Genomic DNA, 18,519 nt, shown 5'->3' with positions numbered 1-18,519 from the left:
AAAGGCTGCCATCACACACCCAGGAGGAGTCTAGACATTAGTGGTGGCTGTAGTGGCTCCCCAATGTCCACTGTACATAAAGCACTTTGGGTGTCTTGTAAAAATAACTAACATGTTATTGAGTGCCATTTCTCCATTTTAATGTTGGTTTTTAAAAAATGTAATGTGACAGAACTATAAGGCCCCCACGTTTCTTTACTGACTGGAAATACTAAAAAAAAATTGTATTAAATTGAGACTTGGGACTTCCAAAAAAACCCAAAGTTGGAATTTAAATAACAAGTTATACAATATGCTACAACTTAACCCACACTGTACAAACTGGCATTGAAGTTACTTATGAAATAATATCTTTGTTTAGCCTTGAAAAATTATCTAAGTGTTTTTTTTCTCTCACATACTAACAATGTGCATCTTGAGTCCATCAGTGACTCTAAATTGGCCCCATATGAGTGAGTGTGGGAGTGTGAGAAAACGTGCACCTGTGTCAGATTGGCATCACAGCTGCCATAGGTCCCTTCTTTATATCCAATATTGTTGTTACAGGCATTTCACCCTGTGACGCTTTAATGGAATAAAAAGATATGGAAAATTTGATTAACTCTCCTGTGTACGATGGTTGCGCTGTAACAATCACTTGTGCCTTACGGCTCTAAAATACTGCGTAAAGTCCACACCCAGTCAGGGTTTACCTCCAAATATTCTGATTTTCTGAACACATCCTAACGACATGAATGTATGGTTAAATGGACACTCTAAATTACCCTGGAGTTGGTGACAAGGGTCCGGTATTACAGAATGTGGCCCTAGCTCACGAACAGATTAAAAAACTAACCACTGACAACTGTATTAACCTGATTATCCAATAAAAGATGAAAAGAAAAACTGCGTTAGGGAACTTTATTTAGTTGGTTTTTTTTCACCGAATGTTTGCTGAGGGCAACTCAGCATAAACTTTTTGCCTTTTCTAGCCTTTAAATTTTGCCCTTACCTGTAATATAAAAGGCTCGGAATGCTGTCAGATATGGTCGAGATTTAAGTCGTGTGTACCCATCAAAATAAAATACAGAGACCTAACTCTTCCGGAAGGTGAAAGTCAGGGGCGGGGTGTGGAGGTGACAGCTGTAACCAAGTCCCGCCTCTACTTCAAGATGAACCAATTACTACTGAGTGACACTATGTTATTCTCCAATCCAAGCTTAATTTCTTGTTCCGACGAAATTGATTTAGGCGCGTTTTGTTATTTCTTTTTGAACACGTTGCGGATTAGTGTGTTCGCCTTGTTTTCCAGGAGGGATTGTATAGCCCCCTCGGTAAGTGTATCAGGTGCACAAATTTAAGGAATCTTAATGTGTATAATATGGCAATCGAGCTTCGCAATAAAGGGTCGGGTTTTAACGACGGGTTTTGCCTGCGGGGAGGAAAAATCCGTTGTCAACATGCGCTTTCTTAGCTTAGCTTTCTTCCTCGTTTATGTCGTGCACATTTCGATAAGAGGCATTACGTCTATGGACTCTGCACTTTCACTTTATTTATTTGTGAAAACAATTACCAAACTGGCAAGGATAGCCAAGCGTTAAATTATAGCGTCTTTGATGGTTCCTAGTAAGGAGACTGGCCTAGTGCCTATTTTTTTACAGTAAAATAAGATTTCTAATTCAGTCCAAACCACTAGCTGGCTTTGTGACTTCTAGTAAGATACCAAATCTGCAATGGGCGAAATGTGGAAACACATTGCAGTTTTTATTTATAAGACAATACAAATGCATTCACTTCCTTCAATATTTGAGTTGAAGAATGAGTGAGTGCAAACGTATCTGTGTATATATGTAACATCAGTTTTGTAATCTGTGGTTGTGCACTCTTTTATAATTATACTTGGTTTCCTACACCGAAAGCTATTTTGCAAAAAGACAAAACAATACAATATAATATTATTTACCAACATAACCATCCAGCTTTCTGTGGGAATACTTATATCGGGCTTTGTAATAACCCCTGCTTCTGGTGTTGCTAGCGTAGTGGAATCTAGCTTTCTGTGGCTATGTAATTTGCAGGTGTCTTTTTTTTTTGGTAATTTTTACACATCAGCCTTCTCCCAATGATGGACCTGAACACATCAAATTCATACATCACAGATCTACAAATGAAATGAACAGGCACTGTATATTCACCTAGAGCCAAGAAAGTGATACGCAGAAACCTCTTTCTCTCTCTGTTGCTGTTCTGTCCATTTTCTAGGTTTATCCAGGCTGACTGGTTCTCCTCTACACCCCAGATTTTGGGGATATTGGAGTAGTATTTTTTTATTTGTTTTTTACAGCTGTATGTACTTCCTGACAACACCCCCTTGAGGTTTTTCTTTTTTTTTTTTTAAATACATGAGAGATGATGACCTTGTTTTAAAAGCAGGTCACAGAGGTAAAAGAAATGTGCGACAAGATCTTTCCAAATTTCAAGTGTTCTCCTGTTTCAGTAATATTTGGGGAAATGAACAGCCTACCAAACTAGGAAAACCTCTGTATGTATCTGCCATCCCCAAACTGAGTGATATGGTGACTATGCCACACTTCATTATTATCTGGCTGATGCCTTTATCCAATACAATTGGTTACTTTTGTTTATTTCCAAGTGAAGTGACTTGCTCAAGGTCGCACAGTGCCAGTAACAGGATTTGAACCAAAACCTCAGGGTCCAAGGTTTATAGCCTTAACCAATATGCCACACTGACTGCACTAAAGAGCTTCTTTTTGCATAACAATGCAATCATGAACTTGGATGATTTCCTGTCTCCTGGGATAATACAGCTGACGGGGTATTGTTCTTTAAAGTATTTATAATACAATAGTTGCAACAATGCAGCAATTTTTTCATTTTCCTTTTAAAGTATTTTTAGCTACATGTATTATGAAAATTAGCTATATACATTAATGCATTATTAATTTTGCAAATCTTAATTGTGTGGTGAAGTTAAGGGGTTGATTGGAATGAATTGCATTCCTCACTATGTACACAATTTCTGTAAAAATTTCTTGCTTAACTGGATCTGCGTTTTACACGGCTCCTTTTTCAAACATAAAAATGTATTTACATCGCACTCATAGAGCAGCATTGGCATAAATCGATAAAATAAAAATAGTTCAGTAATTAACGTGTTGAAGGTTATTGAACATCAGTTGCGTCATTTGTGCACACATCCCTATTAAAGTTCCGCAGAGGCAGGTAATTAATCGGAAGACTTTGCAAGCAAGACTTAAAATGGATGGGTGATCTAAAATGCAACATGGTACTGACAAAATTCCTGAGTAGCTGGTCTGCGGTAGTCTTCACAATCGCGCCTGCGCATTTGCTGAAGGAGGAGAAGAGGCAGAAGCACGGCCGACCTTTTTCCCAGTTGGCGCCGTGCCAGGGTCTTGCGTCACGCGGCTGGTGTGTGTTAATGTTTTGGTGGGGGCGGGCTAGAGCAAAGCTGGACGTGCAGTTGGCGTTGATGCCAACACCCCCCACACACCCTCCTTCGGTACGTGCCGCTCATGTGGGCGCCGTGTTGTTTCAGGGAAGACCGGCGATGAGGCTGCAGTGCGATGTGGAGGTCGTCAACCGGATGCTACCGACGTTCGGTATGAGAAACCGCGGCAAAGGATCCCGGGCTGTGTTGTCTATCGGGAAGCACGTGGACAAGACTACAAAAATCAATAACATCTACCTAATGATCTGCACTCTGAAGGATAAAGTGGGCTCCAAGTACAAGGTGAGCTTGCCGAGGTTCAAGAGAGAAATGTTATGGTTACTGGGTGTGTATGGGTAGAAGAGAGTGTTGGGTTGTGGCAAACAATGACCAGTGAACCCGACTTGAATTTAACCTGGTCCTGTGACCAAAGAAAAGTAATCAACACTGAATGATCAGTTTTTAATTGAATCTAATTAGACATGTATGTATTTTCTGCAGAGAACCACAAAGTGAGAATGTCTTGAACTGTGTTCTGCCCAGTGAACAAGTACCATGATTCTTTTGGTGCTTGTTGCCTTTTAGCCTTTTCAGTTTGCATAGTGCATGTCCAGTAATAACAGCCAAGTAACTAAAGCACCTTAATCTTGTTACCAATAAACTTTACATTAACATAATCCAATAATTGCTTTTTCTTTAATATTGTTCTTTCCAATTTAGCTGAAGGAAAATGTAGAGCAGTTTTTCACTAGATTTGTGGATGAGGGTAAAGCTACAGTGCGACTGAAGGAGCCTGCAGTAGATGTTTGCCTCAGTAAGGTATGGTCCCTGTCCTTGTCTGTTCGAGGCATTGTTTAGGATTGCTTTGTAGTACGTGAATTATTTGTATGGGCTCACGTTAATGAATACAAGGTGATCAGTAGGTTTATTGTACAATACACATTAATTAAAATGATGGAAATCTGGACAGTTCCAAGTACTAAATGTATAATTTGTCACATCTAATTATGAAAAAATGCACAAGACAAGTAATTTTTTTTTTTTTTGCTGTTACTGTTGATGATTGGTTCAAGTCCTATCTGACTGATAGGCAAGAGTTTGTTAGTCTTGGCAAGAGCAGATCCAGCTCAGCGCCGGTCACACAAGGAGTCCCTCAAGGCTCTGTCCTCGGTCCTCTGCTTTTCTGTATTTACATGCTTCCCCTGGGCCGTATTAGCCGTAGCTATGGACTGGGTTATCATTTTTATGCAGATGATACTCAACTCTATTTCAATGTTAAAAGTGGAACTTCATCAGAGCTTTCTCAGCTCACAACCTGCCTCAGTGAAATTAAAACCTGGATGGAGCAGAACTCTTTAAAATTAAATTGCAATAAAACTAAACTCCTGCAAATTGGGACTAAAATGCAACTTAATAAAATGAGCTCCTTCCCAGTCTATCTTGGCAGTGATCTCATCAGACCTGCCTCTACTGTAAAAAAAATCTTGGTGTCATTTTTGATTCCTCCCTCTCTTATTCCGCCCACATAAATCACATTAAGAAACTTTCTTACTTTCACCTCCGTAACATATCACATGTTCGCTCCTTCCTCTCCTTTTCTAACGCTGAGAAACTTGTCCATGCTTTTATCACATCCCGCATCGATTATTGTAATTCCCTACTGGCAGGTGCCCCTTCTAATCTTATATTACAGCTCCAGCTTATTCAAAACTCAGCTGCAAGAGTCCTTACTCGAACCAGCAGCAGCGAGCACATCACACCCATCCTGCTCCATCTTCACTGGCTCCCTGTGTCTTACAGAATCGAATATAAAATCCTACTAATAACTTACAAAGCCTTAAATAACCTCGCGCCAAACTACATCAGTGACCTTCTCCATCACTATGTGTCTGCCCGCCCACTAAGGTCCTCTGATTCTGGCAATCTTGTTGTGCCCCTCACCAATCTACACTCCATGGGTGACAGGGCCTTCAGCTGTATAGCGCCCAGACTCTGGAATGACCTACCAAAATTAATCAGGTCAGCTGACTCCATGAATTCTTTTAAAAACAACTCAAAACTCATCTGTTCAGGAAGGCTTTTAGCTTTATTTGACTTTGTTACCCTTCTCTCAGTTTACTTCACTGTCAAGATGCTAATGTAACCTGTGTGTGTGTGTGTGCTAGACCATCAATTATGTTGTCTGTTTCTTTTTTTTTTTTCAGAATTCACTGTCTTAATCTTCTTTATTTATTTATCTGGTTTGTACAATGCTATATACTGTATACGCTGCCGTTCTTTATTATATTCTGTAAGTGCCTTGAGCATGGGAAAGGCGCTATATAAATAAAATGTATTATTATTATTATTTAGACATGCATATCAAGTGTACAGGGAGAATTTTAGAGTATTACATACCTTCACAAATATAAATGTTTTCAATATTAATCAAATTGTGTGCTGTTTGCTATGGTGCATTGTCTTTGATATTTCTACAACTGTTCTATTTCTTGTGTACATTGTCAATTTTTTAGTATAGATATTCAAGATTGTGTTTTACTTTGATGAAATGCCCATTGATCTCTCCATTATTTATTATGCATATCTAGCGCAGAGTCATGGGAAGTTAGATCCTATACTGACAGAAAGCAGCTGTGCATGGGGTACCTGTACATTGCTCAGCAACATCACACATGCACCTCCATTCACCAATACTGGGCCAGTATAGATCCCTTTTTGAAATGGTGGGGGGAGACTGGAGTACCTAGAGAAAATCCCACACAGAGAAATGGTGTAAATTGTAAAGAGGCTGTGATTCAAACCTAGGAATGTTGAAACTGTGAAGCTGTAGTGCTAAGCAAATACCATACTTCATTTGGCAGTTAAAACAAGTCCACATTTCAGTAAACTTTAAAGCTGATAACCTTAAATCTGTTCTAAAAAAAAAAAAATACTTAAATACCATATAGGGCACTAGATTGAAATATAATTTAAAAAATTGGGAGTGTTAGGGCTACAAACGGTACCATGACATTTTTGGCAACCGTATATCCTGATTTACCTTAATTCTTTTAGTAAGCTGTACACTAATATGTAATATATGCATATGGTTCAACATATACTATAACAGAGTTGTCAAACTGAGATAATTGAAGGTCATAGTTGCTGCTAGTTTTTAATCCTGCCAATTTCTTAGTTACCAATTCTTGATCTTATATGGAACATGCTTCTTAAATTAATTTTAATATTAATATTCATAGCTGTTTGGTTGGTTTGTTGGTTGGTGGTTAAGGAAAAAACTAAAAGGGATGCAAAGTGAGCCAACAGATAGCCATAATTCTGAGCTCTCAGATTCATGGAAATCTTCCATTTTCACTCCAGCCAGGTTCTTATTTAGAAGCCAATTCTTGCGTCTAAATAACATGTTCTCATTTTGCTTTTTTCCACTCTCTCTGAGAGCACCATCAAAATGAGGACAACTCACTTAAAATTAAGGCAAAAGAAGTATATTCTATTGTGGGCTCTGTAGTGCCAATAAAGTGTAAAATAAAGCAAAGCAATTAGTTTCTAATTATGAATTTGGGTAGAATGAAAGCCAACAGGCACTGTAGCCACCAGCATCCGAATTTGACACCCTTGTACTACAGTAACTTTTACTTTGGTGCTCTCTGTTCAATTGTTATTATTGTTTCTTCCCTTCTAATTCAGCACTTCTTTAATCTCTGTCCCTCTTTAGTCACACATCACTACATATACTAGGTCTCTGTGTTAAATTTACCTTGATATCCACCTGAAGAGACCACCTCTGGCCACTGCAGTCCTTTAAATTCATATGACCAGTGATTTGTCTCTTGAACTGCATCAGTGCTGTCATGGATGATTGGCTGAGGTCTGCAGATTTTAAACTCAGTCAGCAACATATTTTAGTTGTGCGCCCCCACTCATTAATTGCCTTTAGTAATAAAGATATTTTTAATGCAGAATTACAGGTTTATAAGGTATTTATTGTATTCTAACAAGTGATTGTTTGTTGTAAATGATCAGTTGTATCTTTGACTTTAAATATCCCTGATTTATCCAAAACATTTTCATTTATTTTTCTTCTCTACCGATAATGTAAAAAAAAATCCTGGCTTCCTGTTAAAAAAAAAAAAAAGATTTCCAGAAACTAAGAAAAAATCAGCAAATGTGTTTCCTAATAACATTGTATGTTTTTAGAGGGCTGAAGCCACTGGCATAGTCTAAAGAATGCAAAGTATGGTGAAATGAACCTGAGACGATAAACCAAGAACAGTTATCGACTTAACTGACTGCAGTCTCCGTTAGTTCTTGCTGTAATATTTTTGTCTTTTACTTATTACATTGCACATAATTCTGTATTTCTCTTCCATTTGACTGCAGATTGTCAAATATTTTCAACTAAGTGATTAATAACATGTTGGCAGTTGTATTGAAATGCTGATTGTGAGTAAAGGGACTTTGCTGCTTTCTATTTGGTGTGCTTACCAATTTTCATTTTTGTAGGCAGATGCTGCCAATCTGAAGAACTTCCTTTCGGCTGCTAGACTAGCACACCGAGGCAGTGATATAGACACATTAACCCTTTCTTCTCTGACACCGGCAAAGGCCCGAGATGTAGAAAAACCAAAACGCAAACTGACAATTACTTCTAAGAAGGATTACCCACTGACATGCAGCTTTCCTTATTCCCTTGAGCAACTGCAAGTGTCTTATTGCAAACTGTCAAGAGTTGACATGCGCATGCTGACCCTAAGGAAGCTCAGGAAACTGGACCTAAGCAATAATCACATCAAAAAGCTCCCTGTCACGATCGGTGACCTTTGCTGCCTCAATGAATTGATTTTACACAACAATCACCTGGAGTCATTTAATGTTGCTCTTTGTAATTCCACCTTGCAGAAATCCCTTCAATGTCTGGACCTCAGTCAAAATAAACTCCAAGCTCTTCCAATTCAGTTCTGTCAGCTTCAAGAACTTGTTCATCTGAAGCTGGACGACAATGAACTTATTCGTCTTCCGTTTAAGATTGGGCAGTTACATAAACTACGCTTTCTTTCTGCTGCCCGTAATCAGCTTCCATATTTGCCTAGTGACTTTCGCAGATTATCTCTGGAAAATCTGGACCTGTTTGGGAATCCTTTTGTGCAACCTAATCCTTTAGATCATACTATCCAGCTGAAATTTCCGTTACCGTTACTTGAGTTTGCTGCAAGAGCAGCTGTGAATTACAGGTTTGTATTTTGTTTTCATCTGATTTTAATTAAGTAGGATTAGGAATGTTATGTATAATTAACAGCAAACTGTGTATTTTTTGAGCATTTTTTCCTAGCGAGCAGAGGACTATATATGTGCGTTTGCCTAAGGAGAAAAATATTCAGAACCTTTTGGTGGTGCATGCTAGTTGTGTAGGGTCTCTGTGTGTGTGTGTGTGTCTTGTGTTTTTTTTTTTGTTTTGTTTTGTTTTTTTTAATCAAATTTCTGAAACTAAAGAAAAAAATATATTTGCTTCTTTAGGGGTATAAAACTCAAAGTATTTAAAGCCCAAAAATATATTTACTTGTCAAAGAATTTTATTAACTGTTCCTGGTAAATCTGTCCCAAATTTGAACACTGTTTTTTTAAATGCATACCATGTCCTCTTTTAAATTTGCCACATCTCAATTTTTTGGTATATCATGAAAACAATGGTTTCCTAGCCTTTCCATGGATTCAGTGTTTCACATGTCTGGATTTTTAATTATTTCTCAAGAACATCTGTTCTGAAGCCATTCTGTGGTATCTTTGATTTAGACTCATTACCCTGCTGAGGTAACTTTTATACTAGTTTATTGCATACTGGAACACATTTTCCTGTGGTACTTTAGTTGCTTGATTTAATTTTTGTTTAGATCCTGCCAATATTTCCAGACCCTTCCTATAAGAGATATTTATAGAACATTTTTACTCTGTAAACAAGAGGGAAACAATGACGCACATGATTCTCTAACCAGGATGAGAGATCACCTCTTGATGGATAAATAACTAACCTATTTACCATGTTCTTTAATGTGTTAATTTACTACTTTGTTTTTGTTTTGTTTTTGATGTAACATGAAAGATTCATGGGGCTGGAGCCTAATCTAGTAACATTAGGCGCAAGCCAAGAACCAACTCTGTCCATTGCAGGACACACTTGTGCAAGATGAATTTAGTGTCATCAAGTAACAGTCTTGTTTTGAGGACATAGAAGGGAAACTCATACCAACGGTAATCGGCCCACTCTGGAGCTATGATACAGTGGCTCTAACCAGTAAGCTGCCCATGTATGAAACTCTTAATACTTGTGTGTTCGTTTTTATGTGTAAGAATATTTCAATAACCTGAGACGTACTGAAGTAAAAAATTAAAGAAAAAAAATGGTACCAATTACTTTTAGAGAGAGAATCTTGTCTAAAAGCATTTATTTCAAACAATAAATGGCTCAAAACAATTGTGTATACAGATGTCATAATGGCTGAGAATGTAAAAATGTTCAGTAATAGATTGACCAGACTTGCAGAGGTTAAGAGTTGCACTGTTGATTACACTGGTCAACAACAACCAAAAATTAAAAAAAAAAAAAAAAACTGGGTTGAAAATACCCAAATCTTAAAGTACTTTGTGTGCTGAATTCAAATGTTTTTAGAATTCCTCTATCAAGTAAGGTTTGTCAGTAATCTGCAACTTACATTTGAAAATATTGCATATTTTCATGCTTAATAAAATGACAAAAGTACATACTTTGCCTCAGAAACGTATGTCTTAAGAGTTCAGCCGTAGTCACCCAGAATGTTGGTCCACCACTTGTCCTGGTAATGCTTTTTCATGTTTGATGAAAAGCAATACATATCTGTACCAATTTGCTAGAAAAGTTCATTTATACAGCAAGTTTCATTTGTAAATGGTATATGACTTGATAAGGCCATTCACTATTTCAGGATAGTTTTTAGCCTCGCAGTATACAAAAACATTTGTGCAGACACTTGTGAAACTCGGCCAAGCGGCTTTCTGAACTTCATTCCATTGTTCTTCACAACTCTCATCTCTGAATACTTCTCTGAGCTGTGGACATGCAATGCCAAGATTAAGGCATCTTTGTATGTATTGGCAGCTCTTTCTGAACTTTTTTTTTCCTTGTCCCTGCTGTCCCTTTCGCACAAAAGAACAATAGAACTTAATGCAATCCTGCTTGTAGCAACACAAAAATGAAATTGCTTTTAGATTTCCACAGATATTGGTGTTATTTCTGACATTTTTCAAAAGACGACTCCTGTTAGTTACATGAAATTTATTGAGCGCATGCTAAGGAGAAGCAGTCGGATCATCTGCTGCTGGTGAGCTGCGTGTTCTGCTTGTCATTGTTTTAAGAGCTGGGAGCACATGAAGTGTGTCTGCCAAAAGCATTATAAACAACTGCTAGGTTAGATGTCCGTGAACTTGTTTTAAATGTTGTCTCGCATGACGTTAAATTGTCTTTCGAGAAGATCACATCTCGTCTCCCTTCCAAGATTTTTTTTTATAATAGATTTTATAATTCGATAATTATATATATATATATATATATATATATATATATTTAATTGTATCCCAACATGACACTAAATTATGAAAATATGAAGGTGGTATCGGAAGAAAAATAAGCCTGATTGGAAGGGAAAAAAGAATCTGACTTCATTGTTTCGATTCAGCATTATAAAGTATGCTTAAAAGTAGAACCCCCATTGTTGATCAGTGTTACCTTTTAATTGTTCTTGCCTTATACAGCATTGTATATCATTACCTTGTATGTATTGTGTTTATTGATTTTTTTTTTTATTTTTTTTTTCCTGTCCTCTTGCAGGCTGTCTTTTGGGCCCCATGTGATTCCAGCTCACTTGTGTCATGACCTAGACGTTGCTAAGCTGTGTGGCTGTGGGATGTCTGTTGTCAACTACTTTATCCAGGCAACTGTGACTATGAACCTTCACCACGTGTCTCACACTGTAGTCTTGGTAGATAATATGGGTGGTACAGAAGCACCAGTCCTCTGTTATTTCTGTTCTTTGACGTGTTACTCTGAATTCATAGACCGATGTCTTCAGCGCGGCAGGTGATATTGGTGGGGGGGGGGGGGGGGAGTGGTGGGAAAGCTAATAAGGAAACTGTGACATAAATTCTGCTTGGGTTTGAAACCAAAATCATATTTGCTGGTTTATGAAAGCATTTTATTTTTCTCTGTAATAATGAAGCTTGGATTGAACTTGCAGATTGTAAATTGATGTATCTTATTTGGGATCTTCATAACAATGATAACTTGTAAAGCAAGCATAAATGGATTATTTTGCATCCAAATCCTGAACTGTGGTCTTGTTCAAATTTCATAGAGGTTTCTACTGGAAGTCGCAGTGTTTTCTTCATTGGAATTATATGCACTAAAATACAATATTATGCTCTGGTTTTATTTGACATGGACCTTTTTCTTAATGTAATAATGCTGATATTTTTGAGCCAGTGCTATACACTTGGGGCAGAAGTACTTTTTTTTTTTTTTTTTTTTTTTTTTTTTTTAAATGTAGTGTGAAATAAATTTTTATAAATGTAACTTATTGTCCTGATCTGAAATGGTGCTGAAAATAACTAAGATGTGTTTACCATTTGAATAAATGTAAATTGTTTTTCACGTATCTTTATGTAGTAAACTGCCATGTTTTGACAGTTTATATACATAATCACATTTGTTTACATGTTTGCTAATATGTTAGTAAAGTTATATATAAAAAGAATCTTGTTTTAATTGTTTTTGCAGTGTGTAACTATTTAAAAATGTTTTTTGCAAGATCCAGAAGATCAATTTTAATATATTTGACAGAAAAGGGATTTTAAAAGTATTGTACAACCAAAATGTATCTGTTTTAATCCCCATTTACATAATACAAATAAAATTTCATTGTCTTTGTGAATATTTCAGAAATTCAAAAATCATTCTGAGGAATCTGTTTACATATCTCTTTAAAAAGAAATTGTGGCAAGGCACATTTTGCTAACCATTTCCCTAAAATGACTCAAAATGCTAGAACAGTCTGTTTTTTGTTTCTAATTTGCTCAGCACCTTTCTATTTGCTATAATGTAGCTTTGGCATGTGAGAGAAGAAATATTCACATTTTTAGTTGCAGTGATGGGCAAATAAATTGTTTTACCATAGTCTTTTTATTGTATTTAAATACATCAGCTGTTCCAGCTTATGGATGAAATATATTCACTGTCATGTGTGTATATACCTCTAAAGCCATTGCTGTATTAATGTAACTAAGTTGTTTTGTTTTTGTTTTTTTTAAATATTCAAATAGTCTACCTCTGAAAGCAGTCTACTTTTAGTTCTTTACCAACTGAACACTGACCTTACTGCCCTAATACAGGAAATGACCTTTTCCATCCATTCAATAAAGGATCTGTGAAAGTCAGTGTGACAAATGTGAGTTTTTAATATTAGAATAATATTTTGATGTGTTCTGTGTGTGTACTTTTCATTGACAGAGTCAGATGAACAGATGGAGTTACACAATTTTCCAAACCTGCTTATCTAGAGGAGTGTTGCCGGGATGAGCTCTAGCTTTCATGCAATTATCAAGCTCAAAGCAGAAACAAACTCTGGAAAAGGTGCCAGCCTATTACAGGACGAACAATCACACCTGCATCGGCCGGGTTTAGCATCTCCCTTTCCACCTAGCCTACATGTCTCTACAGTAGATTGTGAGAGGAAACACAAATGGACAACATGCAGGGAGCCCCCAGGACTTAGCACTGCCAGCTCACAAAAAGGAGGTGGAGGTTTCACTATGCACCCCCTAAGAGCAACTAATTAAACTTTACACCGTACATTTTATTTACTAAATATAATGTGTCCGTTGTTGAAAAGATACTGAATCATCAGGGGTTCAATGACTGACTGCTACAGGCATTTCCATTTTTAATTTTGTAATTTTTTTTTTTTTAAATACAGTATAGTATAATTGCCATGTGTCATTTTTATTGTAAACATGGTAACTCTACTGAGTAAAAGCAGCCAAATCATGCGGTTCCACACGTTGACCAATACTGTAGAGTTACATTTGGTAGTTTGCAAAGCAGATGGCTGTGTATATAATATATTGCTCATTACATAATATAGTAAATGAATAATGTAATGGATAACATTTTTTTTCTTTCATCATAATACAAATGTAGAAAAATGCAGATTTCTTTTATAAGCCACTCATTTGACATGACTCTTATAAATTTTTTTTTCCTGTTTTGGAAGAAGAGGACTCCTATACTAAGCAGATAAAATTACTAAATGCAATGCATTAATGAAAGTGGCCTCTGGTCTCTTCTTTCTAATGGCATACAACATTTTATAAATGTATGAAATGCTTAGTGGCTTTTTTCTTTTGTGAAAATGTTTTAGAACTGTTTTTTGATTCTCATTGCATTCATTAAGTAACTGCAAGGAAAAATCTGTTCTAAACTGATGCAGGATGCAATCTTGATGAAAAACAATACATATCTGCACCAGTTTGTTAGAAAAGTTTATTTATACAGCAAGTTTAAATGTAAAGGTTACAAAGACTAATACATGAGTAAAATATTGTTTGAAATTGGGCAGAGATTTTAAATAGTAATTAAGCTTCTGCAGTCATTCATTGTGGTCTTTCAGAACTGGCCTTGTTCATTCCTGGTTTAGCCATGAGAAGATTTGCTAGCTGTATGGTATTTTGATAAAACCAGAAGTGAGCATGTGCTAATTAAGTAACTCTTTTATCATTAATAAAAAGTGACAACGATGAAATGCTCTAACTTTGCTGTTTTTGCAATGAGAGAAAAAAAAGCAGAAATAAAACACTTTTTACGTGAAATTCAAAAAATTGGGAATGATGTTTTCATATGAAAACTGACTCAACTGCCAGCGTATTACTCATGGAGCACTATTGTTAAATTAGGATTTGGTGGCACAAATTGCAGCGGCTTTTGCTTTTACCATTGAGCTACAAGGACATGCAGGTAAACTGAGAAACCTAAGCTGGCCCGAGGATTTACACCCTAATGAAGTGGCATCTCATACAGGGGTCTTTACTGCTTTGGGTAAAATGCTGCAGGAATAGGTTTCATCTTTCAAGCACCATGTTCATGCAATGGATGAATAAGTAGACCTACTTAATATCTCATAATTATCTACTACCCAACATTTCTGCAATGCATTCTAACATTTGTTTTGCAGGATGTACCCAAGTCATTCTTTTATGCTGAAACTAACCTTGTTCAGATTGTAATTACACCTGAAAATGTTGTAAAGCAAAATCTGAAACACTGTAGTATGGTTTGCTGTTTATTTTCCCAGAGACAAATGATAGGTTACATTGCTGAAGGACTGGACTGTGTCATTTGTTTCTCATTGAAATGTGCAATTTTCTTTCATAAAACTGCAAATGGCAGCGATGCTAGGGTTTCACAGTTATGTTTTGTTTTTAAAATTTTAGTTTTGTGGTGGATGGTTGGGGCCCTTGCCCAGTCGGGACACCTCCATGCTGGGAGGACTGGGGGAGCAAGCGTGGCCAGAGCATTACCTCCTTGCTAGATGGCAACCTCCCTGGGTTACAGCAGTGCCTAGGACTCCCTCAAGACTCCATGGGAGTTGGAATTTGGTACAGCCCTGTTGGGGTCCATGGGTGCTGCAGCAACTGCTGAGCACTCATGGGTGTGTTCTTCCACCACACGTGGAAGTGCTGCCAGAAGTAGGTCATCAAGCACCTGGAGCACTTCCGGGTGCCTTATATAAGGGGCCAGCAGACACTACTCGCTGAGCTAGAGTTGGGAGGAGAAGAGGAGTGAAGCGCATGCGAGTGACAGAGAGAGAAGAAGAAGAAAAAAACAGAAAAACTGTGTGTTGTGCTATATCATGCTGGTGGGACTGTGTTATACTTGTGGGAAATGAGTAGTGTTTCCCACGAGCAAAAAGAATAATAAAGCCCTGTATGCTGGTATTTGTGCCTTCTGTGTCTGTCTGTATCGGGAAGGGTGGCTGGCACACCCCCCGTTGGTGCAACAGCTTGTAAATACATAATCTAAATCCAGATTGGTAAACTATATAAATTCTGTTTAATGTTATATTGGCTTGGTGGAGCAATGATGAACACTGCTGTTTTACAGATTCATATGGACTATTGTCTGTGCTCAGTTTGCATAATCCCCCTCTGTCTGTGTGGGTTTGTCTCCTGGCGCTCTAGTTTTCCCCTTTTATCCCCAAAAGATGTGCATGATTGTAAAGTACCCATGTGTGACCATAGTTACATACAGAGATGTTAATAAGATGAATTGATGTCATTTCTAGGACTGGTACCTGCCTCTGCTCTATGATGCCAGAGTAGGCTCTACCCACTGTGACCCTGATTTGGAACAAGCAAGATTGATAATGTTATACATGTCTAAGGTCTCCTAAAAGTTTCAAATGTAGTGAAATGTTAAAATTGTTAAAACTTTGTAAATTCACAGTAGTCCTATAACTTACAGCAGCTATAAAAAACTCTTCACACAGGGAAATCCTGGAGGAAAACCTGATGCAGTCTGCAAGAAATCTGCACCTTGAGAGATTTGCTTTCCAGCAAGCCAAAGCTACACAGGAATGACTTCAGAATGTCCTGGAGTGCCCAGGTCAGAGTCTAGATCTCAATCTGACTGAGTATTCGTGGCTGGACTTGACAAAAGCTGTTCACTCAAGGTCTCCATGCAACGTGATAGAGCCTGAGCAGTTTAACAAAGAAGAACAAGGACAAATGTCAATGTGGAGATGTGCAAATCTGACAGAGAGAGGCCTGAGCAAGCAGATACAAAGCTGTCATGGCTTCTGAAGGTTACTAAACAGTGAAGATGGTGAATACATATGTGATCAATTATTTTGTGTGTTATATTTGTAATTAATTTAGATCACTTTTTAGAGATCTGTTTTCACTTTAACATTAGAGACTTCAAAAAATCCATATTAAATTCTCTGTGTTTCAGTGTTGTATAACAATAAAATGTGGAAACTTCCACGGGGGTTAACACTTCTAATGGCACCATAATTGTTCATCTTTTACCAACCAAACCACCAGGGCATTTCCAGGTTTGTATTTTCCTTATGATATTTTATAATAAAAAGACCAAGAGCATCACTGGGACAGTAAAGGATAGGGTTAAGTCCCATATCCAGCCTCAAGAAGAAGTGTGCCCCACTGCCACCAGGAGTGTTCCTGCATATGCCAATGTTGGAATTCCTTGTGTCTATGCTTTATGCCATGGAATTTCAACAATATGAACAGGAGACCTACTTTCTTGCAGGAATTGTCTTCCAATTACTATACAGAGAATGAGGGCAGGATGGAGAGGTCAGAAATGGCAACATCTTAGAGGGTATTGGAAGACTTAGTGGTGTAAGGGTCCCTATAGAAGAAGAAATACAGTATATGGATTTCCTGACCAGGAAATGACCCTGGGTGGTTGTTTAGATCATATCTTAATTGGTGAGCTAGTTTATTAATAAATATGCCTAAAGACGCATCAGAATGCATAGCTTTGTCACTGATGGGTATGGCAGGCAATAGTCCTAAATATTACTGTAACTCTTCTCAGAGAAAATCAAGATGGTGCAATTACAGAAGGCTAAGACAAACCAATACTGTTCAATAAAGGAACAGAACTGGGAGGACAGAAAAATGGCAAAATATGTGTCAATAGTTTCATCCAGTCAGGTGTGTGCAATGCAGGCTAACAATGTTAGGTGTTTCCCAACAATAGTAAGTCACTGGAAAGATATAGCTTTACAGCAGTACACGCCTGAAGGCTGTTGCAGATAAGGTGCATTCCTTCATGATGGAGCTGTGCCCATCCATAAATTAGCATTTTCTGCAGGACAATCATTTATATAAAGTTGCAATGTGTGAGGAAGTTAATGGTAACACTGGAGCCTAGCCTTGGGATACAGTATTTAGTATTAAAAAGTTATAAAAATAAATGGACTGTATCAGGGAAAAAAGGACAGTGAACATAAACATGTACAGTTGGGGAAACAAGTATTTGATCCCTGCTGAATTTGTATATTTGCTCACAAAGAAATGAAAAGTCTCTAATTTTTATAGTAGTTTAATTTTAAAGGAGACAGAATATCAACCAAAAATCTAGAAAAAACACATTACATGAAAGTTATAAATTGATTTGCTTCCACAGATTGGCTGTGTGCCCATGTGGCACACAGATTACAATCAATCAGTCAATCAATTACAGATACCACTGGTCTCAACTCGTGATGTGTATAAAGCATGCCTGTCCACAGAATCAATTTCTCCCATTCTAACCTCTCCACCACCATGGGCAAGTCCAAAGAGCTGTCAAAGGACATCAGGGACAAGACCTACACAAGGTTGGAATGGGTTACAAGACCTTCAGTATGAAGCTTGGTGAGAAGGTGACAACTGTTGGTGTGATTATTCGGAAATGGAAGAAATTTGAAATGACCATCAATCGCCTTTGGTCTGGAGCTCCATGCAAGATCTTGCCTCATGGGGTGAGGATGATCATGAGAGAGGTGAGGGATCAGCCCAAAACTACTTAGGAGGAGATTGTTAATGATCTGAAAGCAGTTGGGACCACAGTCACCAAGAACACCATTGGTAACACACACACGGATAAGACAGGCCTGTACATGTGCCTTCTATCTATCTATCTATCTATCTATCTATCTTGAGCAGGGGGACCTTCCGGGCGCTGCAAGATTTCAATCCATTACGGCACAGTGTGTTACCAATGGTGTTTTGGTAACGTGTGGTTTTGAGCTGATCCTCACCTTTCTCATGATCATCCTCACTCTATGTGGTAAGATCTTGCATGGAGCTCCAGACCGAGAGTAATTGATGGTCATTTCATATTTCTTCCATTTCCGAATAATCACTCCAACAGTTGTCACCTTCTCACCAAGCTTCTTACTGAAGGTCTTGTAACCCATTCCAGCCTTGTGCAGGTCTACAGTCTTGTCCCTGACATTCTTTGACAGCTGTTTGGTCATGCC

General features: G+C 37.7%; 1 protein-coding gene across 2 annotated transcripts in view; it reads left to right on the top strand.

Annotated features, from left to right (window-relative positions):
- The first annotated feature begins 1,190 nt into the window (after nucleotides 1-1,190).
- Nucleotides 1,191-18,519, top strand: part of lrr1 (leucine rich repeat protein 1) — a 147,318-nt gene continuing 129,989 nt past the window's right edge. The window contains exons 1-5 of one of the 2 annotated variants that reach the window (XM_051919936.1): nucleotides 1,191-1,313; nucleotides 3,557-3,751; nucleotides 4,169-4,267; nucleotides 7,952-8,679; nucleotides 11,307-11,583. In XM_051919936.1, the coding sequence (XP_051775896.1) occupies nucleotides 3,569-3,751; nucleotides 4,169-4,267; nucleotides 7,952-8,679; nucleotides 11,307-11,559 (1,263 nt within the window). In that variant the 5' untranslated portion in view covers nucleotides 1,191-1,313; nucleotides 3,557-3,568 and the 3' untranslated portion in view covers nucleotides 11,560-11,583. Of the gene's footprint in view, nucleotides 1,314-3,556; nucleotides 3,752-4,168; nucleotides 4,268-7,951; nucleotides 8,680-11,306; nucleotides 11,942-18,519 lie in introns of those variants that run through there. The other variant, XM_028821853.2, reaches the window with a different exon arrangement.

The sequence above is a fragment of the Erpetoichthys calabaricus genome, chromosome 16 (assembly GCF_900747795.2).
Source record: "Erpetoichthys calabaricus chromosome 16, fErpCal1.3, whole genome shotgun sequence".
Taxonomy (NCBI): Eukaryota; Metazoa; Chordata; class Cladistia; order Polypteriformes; family Polypteridae; genus Erpetoichthys; species Erpetoichthys calabaricus.
Note: the sequence above shows the minus strand (reverse complement) of the source record. Positions and strands in the feature narration are given on the sequence as shown.